At 30.3% G+C, this 11,420-nt stretch overlaps 1 protein-coding gene across 1 annotated transcript; it reads right to left on the reverse strand.

The window, feature by feature from the left end:
* Nucleotides 1–2,896: 2,896 nt before the first annotated feature.
* LOC131637483 (uncharacterized) lies at nt 2,897–8,778 on the reverse strand. Its single transcript, XM_058908068.1, has 3 exons — nt 8,404–8,778; nt 3,986–4,150; nt 2,897–3,460 (listed from the first exon to the last, which is right to left on the reverse strand). The coding sequence occupies exons 1-3, from the start codon at nt 8,701–8,703 to the stop codon at nt 3,362–3,364; spliced, it is 564 nt and encodes a 187-aa protein (XP_058764051.1). The 5' UTR covers nt 8,704–8,778; the 3' UTR covers nt 2,897–3,361.
* Nucleotides 8,779–11,420: the final 2,642 nt, after the last annotated feature.

Below are 11,420 nucleotides of genomic sequence, written 5' to 3' on the forward strand. Positions count from 1 at the left end.
TATAACAATAGTAAAACTTATTTAAAAAAGTCACCATGGTAAAAAATTTAAAGTTAAAAAAAATTGGGAAATAAATAAATCAACCAAATTAAAATATCCAAAAAATATTTAACAATACAAAAATATAGAATATGATTTTTTTTAAATAAATAATAACATTAGGAACTCCATAACAATACAATAAATAATAATATAAAAAAATTGTATATTTTAGTAACATAAATAATATAAAATTCCATAACAATAAAAAAAAATTAAATTCCATAACAATAAAAAAATATAATTTTATTTTGCAATAGATATAAAGGATCAAGAGAGTTAAAAAAATCATATGAGATATCATGGAAAAAAAATTAAATTTTATATAGTAATGGTAAAATCAAATAGCATATTGAAAAATATTTTTGGTAAGATTGTATTTTTATGAAAAATACTAAACATAATAGAACAGATTCAATAAAGTGCTCCTTATGTGGAATTATTAAATCTTAAGCGTTAATTAAATCTTATGGTTAATATTGATTGTTCTCGTTTCTCATAAAAGATATCAGTTCTCACCGGATACGCTCCCTATATATATATATATATATATATATATATATATATATATATATATATATATATATATATATATATATATATATATATATATATATATATATGATTCAAATTGTACCATTATTTGTATTTAGTGCGAATCAACCTTAAATATATTAAAGCGAAAAATATATATATTGCCTAAAATGTTTATGCAACTTATAACAGCAGAAACCGGAAATATGTTGCCGGTTTAAAACCGTAAATATATTGTCGGTTTAAAACCGTAAATATACTTTCAGTTTTTAATTAATTTTAACAAAAAAGATATGCGTACTGGAAATATACTTCTAGTTTTAGAGGGACATTTTAGAAATCACAAATGGTCTTTCTTTTAGGCAAGTGATGGAATAAAAAAATCTCAGTTTTTATTTCAATTTTGGGCCACTTTCACAACTTTGATATTTTGTACACAAGAAGAATTAAAGAAAATTTTACTTTGTACCCTACAATTATATCTATATCCCTACACGAAAAAAATTTGGACTAAAATACCCTTGTATAAATAATACATATTTTAAAATTTTTCACTTTTTCCTCACATTTCAGGAAAAAATTTGAAAACTAAAAAATATATAAACCAGAACTCTTTTCCAAAGTCTTTCGGTTTAAAAAAAACACAGCGGAACACTTAGAAAAAGAGTTCCTGTAGTTTTCAAGTTGTTTGAAATTACATACCATAACACTTATTTAAAGCGTTTCGATGGTGTATTCTTTTAAAAAATAATTCTTGACTTTACGCAACGGTTTAAAACCGTTGCCTAAAATGAATGGCAAATAAATTAAACCGTTGCCTAAAATAAATAAAGCGTTGCCTAAAGTATATTTTGTAAAAAAACGTGTTAGTATTTAATCACTTTAGGCAGCATTTTCTCTCTGTTGGTAAATAGCTTTAGGCAACGGTTTATAGCCGTTTCTAAATACTAGAATTTTTTTAAAAAAAATTAAACCACCGCCGGAATGTAGCTACAAACACCATTTTAAACAATTATCGGAACTCTTTTTCCAAGTGTTCTGGTATATTTTTTTAAAATTGAAAGACTTTGAAAAAGTGTTCCGATTTATATATTTTTGGATGTTTTGAAAAAATTTATGAAATGTAAGAAAAAAGTGAAAATTTTTAAAATATGTACTATTTTATAAGAGGGTATTTTGGTCCAAGTTTTTTTCGTGTAGGAATAAATGTATAATTGTAAGAGTACAAAGTAAAATTTTCAGAATTAGAATGAGAATGATCAATTTTGGGCCACTTTCACAACTTTGATATTTTGTACACAATAAGAATTAGAATGGGATGGGCCACTTTCACAACTTTGATATTTTGTACACAAGAAGAATTAAAATGGGAATTAGAATGGCTTTTCGTCTGTTTTTTTGGTTTCGAGTTGTTTGTAGTCTTTCGCTAGCTAGAAATGCTATACTTTTAAAAGGGGATTTGCTTGTTGAGAAGGACTTACTTTTTTTCGTAATTCTTTGCTTTTGGGATTAGTTTGGAGCTACTTGTAATACTTCTATTCATTCTACCTTTTTTGTGTATTAGATTAGTGGTGGTTGTAGAATAATTTGTTTAACAAACCTGTTTTGTGTATTAGATTAGTGGTGGTTGTAGAATAATGTTTGAATTATCAATTCTACCTTTCTCTTTGAATTAGGTTGAGAATCTCTTATATTCTCTTCAACATATTCTTTGTTTATAAAAAATAAAATAAAAAACTGAGTTTTTTTAACAAAAAAAGTTTAACATACAAAATTCCTCCGCATCTTACTTCTTTTTAAAGCCCAAGTGAACAAAAGAAAAATAAATATATTTTAATTGAGACGCTATCATAAATAGAAGTTCATAAAAATATGTCTTGCCTATATCAGCACCTGTATTACTTCTTATGCTTAGGGATGGCAATGGGCAGGGTTTGGGCAAGATACTATAGTATCCGTCCCCATACCGTAGTTTAAAAAAATCCCAGTACCCGAGCCCAAACCCGCGTGGGTATCAAAAAATCCCAATACCCGAGCCCAAACCCGCGTGGGTATCAATATTCATGTCCGTACCCGTACCCGTTTACCCGCATTTATAGTAAAATTAAATCGTTTAGTTACAAAATATCATATAATTTAAGTCTTTTTAACAATATTAAAAAAATTATGTATGTTATTGTTGAGTTAAGAAACAAATAAACACTTTTATTAAAATGTGTAATGATTTAATAGCGATATATTTTAAAAAAAATTTAGAATCATGCATTTTATATAATAATATAAATTACATTATAGAAATATGTAGTGTGGGTATGGGATACATTATAGAAATATGTAGTATGGGTATGGGGCGGGTTGGGTAGTAAGGTACCTGTGCCCGCACCCATACCCGCATATTTTAATGGGTAATTACCCCTGTCCGTGCCCATACCCATTTTTATGGGTATTTACCCTACCCGATATGGGGTTTTTTGTGGGTACCCACTGGGATGGGCCAAATTGCCATCCCTACTTATGCTAAACAGATTTTTCATCTGTTAGTCCAAGTTACACACTATCATCTTACTCAAATAAATATAACTGTAAAATCTGCAAATATCCAACGCATAATTTATAATTTAATGACAACCATTAAATGGTATAACAAATTAATCTTATTTTGTTTCTTCTACTTTCTAGTTTCTATAGCTATTCTATTGGTTCACTCTGCGAGCAAGTGGAAGCGTGTCAGACAAACTCAATACTTCGTGGTTCCAAATGTGGCGAGCACCAACTACCAAATACAACATCAACTGTAAAGTTCAGGTTTCAAGACACCAATGTAAGGCAAATTTCTGTACCGTTCATCAAAATCCATTCCATAACCAACTACAAAATAGTCTGGACACTGCATCAAAGAAACATTTAAACATAATCAGTATATCTCAAACTCACTGCTTAGCTTAGTAGTAAGATCATAGCATTCCATGTCAGCTCCAGAATCTAGGCATAGATATTATTGCATAATAACGAGCTTTGTGGTACAAAAATTATCAATGGAGATAAAGAAACTGATGGTACAGCAGAAAATTAGAAATCTACAATGATCATAAAGGCAGCATAGCTAGCCTACAATACAGTCAGACACCGACGGTATTGATAGTATATCAGAAGCAATAGACTCCATCTCTTTTGAATTTCCATTTAAAAGTTTAGATTAAGCAAATATATCCAGTAAGTCCTTAAGAAAGAAAATGTGAGAGAGAATGATTATTTGGTTAAGCTATGTATGAAACTGGCAAATTTCTCAACTGTAACTTCTACCTATGGCATTTTAATCAGCTCAAGTGGCATGTATGTGACTACAAGATAAAAATAAACACAACCTAACAAATTGATTAAAGAGAATAAGACAGCAGTGAGAGCATCATACCTCAAATCCCCGGTAGAATTTCCCTTCCCCCACCAGCTGTACATTAACTTTTCTCCTTGCTGGTTTGTCAAGAAGAGTGCATACAGAAACAGAGGATGCTCCTTTCAATTTCAAGTGTGAAATGAGTCTAGATAAAGTATGTCCAGAGTCTACAATGTCTTCAACCTAATTATCAATGGAATATTGCTGATTTAAAATATTTATACTTACAAAAATAAACACATACACGGTAGGATTAGGAAAAATGGTGAGGGGAGTAGAGATACACATATCTAGACAGAAAAATTGGATAAAGTGAAATTACAATTGCAATTGAAAAGTATAGTATAATTTATTGTTTTCTTTAATCCTGTTTGTATTTAAGATCGTTTTATTGTTTACTTCCATTTCATTACTCATGCTAAATTTCCAAACATCAATGAAAAATAATTAGAACTTGTTTATCTAAGCTAACAAAATTAATTTCAAGATTGTATAAAAAGCAATTTATATAAAATAAAAAGTCTTGTGCTTTTGTTCAAGATTATTCTACAAAAATGTTTTTTTTTTTCTCTCACCTATCTTGAATGAAACTGATAGAAGGGTATTTTATGAATTATTAGTAGTATTGTTATTGTTAGAAGGGTAATAATAGAACTTATATTATTAGTATGGTTATTGGGCATTTAGTAGTGTTTGGGCTTTTATATTTATTATTAGTATCCATTTAGAATGTTATATAATGTAGTCTCATAGAGACATTGAGAGAAAATGAAATGAAATCAAAGTTTATTTTTTATCTTTTATTCTCTTAGCTTGTAGTGTTCTTCCCCTTTAGTGTAGAAAACCCTAATTTCATAGTTTGATAGGAATCTTCCTATCAATTGGTGCTTTCATCCATGTACTCAAATCCTCCTATGGATTATGCTTATCATACACCTTCATCTCATCAATGGAGCATTCCTCCAACCTATTCCACACCCACACCAACACCTTCATTTCCATCATTCCCATGGGAACTCTTCACACCTTACTACACTCATGGATCTTCATCACCAAAATTTTATCTAAATCATGGATATTCACCTCATACACCTACCTCATATCCACCACCACCTAATCCATATTCATCATCCCATTATCCATTCTACTACAATTATTATCATCAACCACTACCACCAACAAAAATCTCCTCCACAATTAAAAGAGATTTTGAGAAGCATTTGCAAGTGTCTCATCTCTCTTTTAAGAAAACATCAAAAAAAAAGTCTCCAAACCCTTTCCAATTCACAATACTTTCAGATCTATTTTCCGTTCCTCTACAAATCAAAACCCTTAAACCCCCCTTTTCATTCAAGCTACGAAGAAATCATATCCATGGCAACTACTTCTCCCAAAGCTCGACTACCTCTGCTCTTCCAAACGACGACGGGAGATTCCCTCGTCAGCCTCCACAACAACCCTCTGAGCACAACTTCGTCAACCATCCCAATCGCATTAATGCGACCACTGTTTCAAAATCCTCCGATCCATTAACCGTTTCCCCGGATCCCCTATGGAAAACCGCATATAAAGCTCGCGGAGGAGCTCTGCCGCTTTTATTCTTTGGCGAGGAAGCAGAATCCGACCATGACGAACCCACAGAATCCAACAGAACCACCAAATTCAACGACGAAGGTCCCTCAAACGGATGGCTGCCACTTGAGCCAACTCACCATCAGTTTGATAAGATGCCGGAGCAAAACGCTGCTAAATGCTTCATCGTAGAGGTGTTGAAAAACACTGGCCCGGATTGGAGCGGTTTGCATTGTTCTCATAATTTTGAGGATGATGATTCTAAGGCAAAAGATGCAGAAAAAGATTTTCATGATTTGCCTAAGACTCAAGATGTTTCAATTAAGGAAATACATTCTACTGGGATAGTGATTGGAACTGTTGATAACGATAATAATAAGAAGGATACTAGTTTGAATGGTGATGATACTCGGAAATCTTCCAAAATTGATGAAGATGAGTCGACCCGAGTTATCGAATCCCCGCGTGTTGTTGGTGAGAAGATGAACTTGCTTGTAAGTAAATTGAGTTTTTGTTGTTCGACATTTTATTTCACTGACCCTGGTAAGTACATTGCTGATACAGATGTGAAAAGAAAAACCTTGGTTGAACTTGTTGATTTTGTTGCTAGTGGATCAATGAAGTTTAGTGAACCTGTTATTCTTGCAATGTGTAGAGTGTGTGCTATTAATTTATTTAGAGTTTTTCTGCCTAATTATAGAGTTAATGGAGTTGTTGCTAGTAATGGTGAGAATGATGATTATGACCCGATGTTTGATCCGGCTTGGCCGCATTTGCAACTTGTTTACGAATTGCCGCTTAAATTTATCTCTTCTCTGTGCCTCGATGCTAAGGTAGCGGAAAAGTGTATTGATCATTCGTTCATTTCGACGTTTCTTGAACTATTTGATTTTGAGGATTGGAAGGATCCTATGGCCACTAAGCTTGAGGATTGTGATAGATACTCTACTGCTAGTTCAATTGATTCTGACGCCATGTCGCGGTGTTCGCGAGCGAGTTTGGATAATGAGCAATTTGAGAAAATAACTATTACACCAGAAATGTCTTTGAAAGTAGTTAACAGATCTATTATAATGGAACTTGTTAGAAGTGGATTTCTTGTTGCTGTAAACTCACCTTTGAAGGACCAAGGAGTTTTGGTGATCCCTACTGTAGCTGAACCACCTCCAAAATTAGGTGGAAAAGAGATCTTGTCCCAGGATTATCCGAACCGTGCATTGAGCCTGCTATGTATTACTAGCATATCTGGTTGCTGCCAGGTCACTATACCGTTGGTATTTTATGAAAAGAATCATGTTTCAGTATACTTGCTAACACGGTATGGAGGTGATCGCTTTTATCTTGACACACTAAAAACCATGTATACAGTTCTCCAAGAGCAGGTTGATATTGCTGCCCCAAGCAAATCATCAAAAAGTATTGTCATTAAGGAACCATTTGTTGATATTGAAAAGATAACGGAAGAGCCAAGTGTTTCAAAAAGGTCGATTCAATGGGAACTGAGTTCTTCATGGATGCAGCTTCAGCAGAAATTGGAAACTTCAACAGATGTCAGTTTCATTAGCAAGGATGGAGATGCTGTTGCACAATCTGTGAAAGGTCTTGGAAATCAATTTAAGTTATTGAAGAAGAGGGAAAAGAAACCAAGTGACTTGAATGATACATATTCTTGTGAGCAAAATATCAATGAGCCTAATAATGATGAATTAAGTAGTTTCAATGGGTTGGACAAACTGCTTTCTAAAGAAGTTTTTTTGTGTCTCAAAGAATCTGGATTTGACCCTTATATGAAGTCAGTGGCTGAGCTTATCAACATGGCACACAAGTTTTATGAAGAAGTTGCCTTGCCAAAGCTGGTTACAAATTCTGCATCACGTGAATTTTTTGTTTCTTACTACCATTTTATTTACATCAATGGAGTTTTTCTCTTCATTATGTGGGATCCCGGAAAGATTAAAGAAGCAATTACGATATAGCATCTAGCATCTTTAGAGTTTATTTTAGAACCTTGAGGACAAGGTTCGAGTGAACCCCGCGGCAATGATAGAAGGGTATTTTATGAATTATTAGTAGTATTGTTATTGTTAGAAGGGTAATAATAGAACTTATATTATTAGTATGGTTATTGGGCATTTAGTAGTGTTTGGGCTTTTATATTTATTATTAGTATCCATTTAGAATGTTATATAATGTAGTCTCATAGAGACATTGAGAGAAAATGAAATGAAATCAAAGTTTATTTTTTATCTTTTATTCTCTTAGCTTGTAGTGTTCTTCCCCTTTAGTGTAGAAAACCCTAATTTCATAGTTTGATAGGAATCTTCCTATCAGAAACTATAAAGGGACCATAATTCTACCTTTGAATTGTCTACTTTAAACTTACTTTAAAATACACAGGTCAAATCTCTGCATCCAAATAATAAAATTAGTATTATTTTAATCATCATTCTCTCTCTTCAATACACAAAAGTGGCCAAATTTTCATTAAAAAAAAAAAACAAAACTCAAAGTTAAAAGACCAAATCACCTAACAAAGTCAAAATGAATAAAACAAGTCAAAGTTGATTTGTAAAAGACCTCCTTTGTTATCGACCATTCTCTAACTTTAAACACTAAATTCAACAAATGGGATCTAGGTTAAATTTGCGTCCCCTGTAAATGTAACAGATGTTCCTACACAATTAATTATCAACTTAGCGAGACCAGAGTGACCAAATCTTAATAGTAAGAAAATTCATTTCCCCCTAACTAATTACAATTCAGAACATTTATAAATAAAAAAGAAAGTCAAAATTTATTTGAAAAAAATATACTAGTAAAAAAAATATAATGGAACATATTTAGGGTTAGAGAGAAAAGAATACCAAAATGACGTGTTGGCCGTTAACTTCAACCTTCAAGTCAGAAGAAATGGTAGGTGCGCCATTGGAGACAGTTCCGGAACCGTAGGATTGAGCACGAACGAGATCAATGGTGAAAGGGAGGTCGATTTTGCGAACTAGATCAGCGAGGAATATGAATGCGCCGGTGGCAACGCCGATAAAAACGGGAGGAGCTGACGAGGCGGGAAAGTCATGGACGATTTGTGCGGCGAGTTCGGAGACTCGGTGGGAGATTTGGTCTTCGGTCCAGAGGATTCTGTCTAAGTGGGGATGTATAGCCATGGCGATAGCCGCAGAGACGGGTGTTGAGGGTTTAAGAGGTTAGAGTGTTGAATGGCGTTGCTCTGGACCTGTATTTAAATTTATTTATATTTTCTGGTTATACGTAATATTTTCAGAGAATACAATATTTTAATTTTATTGGTGGACCATCAAATCAAAATATTTAAAATATTTATTGGTGGGCCATCAAATCAAAATATTTGTATAGCGTGTTTAAATATGTTTTAATTTTGAGTGAAGACGCATTTTGGTCCCTTACAAATATTACACGAGTCAAATTAGTCCCTCACAAAAAAATTGACCAAACTTAATCCCTTACAAAATTTAACCGGATCATATTAGTCCTTTTACTAATATTTTTCTCAAATCGGTTTTTTTCTACGTCTAAATCAGTTCTTTTCATACTTTTAAACCGTGATTGGACTGACACGTTGGATTTTTTTATTTTTTATTTCTTAAATACTAAATTATTTTTTAATTTTAATTTCATTTTTAAACAATTATCAATGAATAATATCAAAAAAGTCAAAATTGTTTCTTATAAAGTAATTTTTAAACAAATAATTTCCATGATTTTTTCTAATATTAACAAATTCTATACATAAAATTTTACCTATGAGGTCTCAAATTCAAGTCCTTCAAGTTAAATAATTTTCACTTTACAACTAGACAAATTAAGTTCTATCGTTAATAAAGTGACTATCATTTACAACTAGAAAAATCAATTTCTTAATTTTCACTTTACAACTAGACAAATTAAGTTCTATCGTTAATAAAGTGACTATCATTTACAACTAGAAAAATCAATTTCTACTATTAGTAAAGTGACTGTTATTTACAACAAGACATATCAATTTCTATTATTAGTAAAGTGACTATCATTTACAACTAGATAAATCAATTTCTATTGTTAATAAAGTGATTATCATTTACAACTAGACAAATCAATTTCTACGGTTAGTAAAATGAATATCAATAGCAACTAGACAAACCAGTTTCTATTGTTAGTAAAGTGACTATCATTTACAAATAGACAAATCAATTTCTATTTTATTAAATTGACTGTCATTTAATCTGAATAGACTTAGGTTCGAGACAATATTAATACAAATTTTGTATTTATTATTTTAAATTTAGAATTGTTTAAGATTAACCACATGGGTCTGAGTTTAACTCCTTATAAGAAACAAATTTGGCTTTTTTATATTATTAATTAATAATTGGTTAAAAATTAATTTAAAAATAAAAATTAATTTAGTTTTTAAAAAATGAAAAATAAATAAAATCCAACGTGACAGTCCAGTCACGGTTTAAAACTAGGAAAAACCAGTTTGAAAAAAAATATTAACAGAAGGACTTATATGATCCGGTTAAATTTTATAAGGGATTAAATTGGATCTATTTTATTGTGAAGGACTAATTTGACTCGTATCATATTTGTAAGGGACCAAAATAAATCTTCACTCTTTAATTTTTAATGGTTTTATTTTTCATCACTTTTTACGTTTAAATTATTTTTATATTTCACTTTATTTAGTCTCTAAGTTTTATTATTTAAGAGTTTAATAGTATTGCGTTGTAAAGAAATATTAAACATTTATTTAATTAAAATATTTTAAAGTGTTAAATTATAGAAGTAATTTAAAACTAGTCGTCTACCCGTGTGATGCACGAACATGTTCTATTGAATAAACTTTCATGACAAAAATTGTATAAAGTTAATGTGCAAATTTAATAGATAAATTATATATGATATTTGTCACATTTTGAACTAACAAAAAAAAGTCAAAGAAAAATAAACAATATAAAAATAAATAAAAATAATATTTTGGATGTAACTCGTTTTTTTTGTTTAAATTTTAAAATAAATTGTTCTATAATATTATTATCAATATTTGAATTACACCGTCGGAATAATATTACTCTAATAAACAATATCCTTACGAAAAAAAGAGAAAAAGGTTCATACACTGACAGTGTAAAATTATTTTACACTGTCAACCAATCACAATCTTGTATCAGAATAAATCACACTTTAAATTAAAAATTCTTTTAATGACAAGGCACTTTGTTAGTTTTCTATTGGATGACAGTGTAAAATAATTTTACACTGTCGGTGTATATAAATTAAACTCCTAAAAAAAATATAGTGTCTACATAAATAATTAAGTTTACTGTAAACATCAAATACTCCTAAATATATCGAAGGAAAATTTTGAAAGAAATTGCTTTATTGGATTAATTAAATTGATTTATTATTATTGAGATCTTATTGGGAGTGCTTAAAATTGAGAAATAATAATAAAAATAAAGTTTAAAAGTATGTCTGTTATCCCTACATTTCTTTACTTTTGAGAAATTTTTGGCATCTCTTTTTATTTATATAACATATTTATTAATACAAAATAAAGTTACATAACAATATTGACTTTATATTTGGTTCATAGTCAAGAACATCAGAAAAATGTTTAAAACAATAACAAATGAACACAACAAATAAGAAATTAAAGAAAAATATATTATGAGATAACTATTAATCAAACATATCATCCTAACTTCCCAATAACTATTATGAGGTAATTATATTATGAGATAATTATAGTGGATTATTATTTGATTTTAATTAATTAATTTAGAAAAATATAAATTTTATTTGTATTAATGTTTTTTATTGAATTAATTTTTATTTAAAAAGTTAATTAATTAATTTTTTATTA

The sequence above is a fragment of the Vicia villosa genome, unplaced genomic scaffold, assembly GCF_029867415.1.
Source record: "Vicia villosa cultivar HV-30 ecotype Madison, WI unplaced genomic scaffold, Vvil1.0 ctg.002011F_1_1, whole genome shotgun sequence".
Classification (NCBI taxonomy): domain Eukaryota; kingdom Viridiplantae; phylum Streptophyta; class Magnoliopsida; order Fabales; family Fabaceae; genus Vicia; species Vicia villosa.

Bases quoted from the DNA above. Each gene is read 5' to 3' on its own strand.
- LOC131637483 (XM_058908068.1), bottom strand. From the start codon at position 8,703: ATGGCTATACATCCCCACTTAGACAGAATCCTCTGGACCGAAGACCAA. The intron at 4,151-8,403 runs GTATTCTTTTCT...ATTGATAATTAG, and splicing joins ACGGCCAACACGTCATTTTG to GTTGAAGACATTGTAGACTC. The intron at 3,461-3,985 runs GTATGATGCTCT...TCTTTGATGCAG, and splicing joins AATTCTACCGGGGATTTGAG to TGTCCAGACTATTTTGTAGT.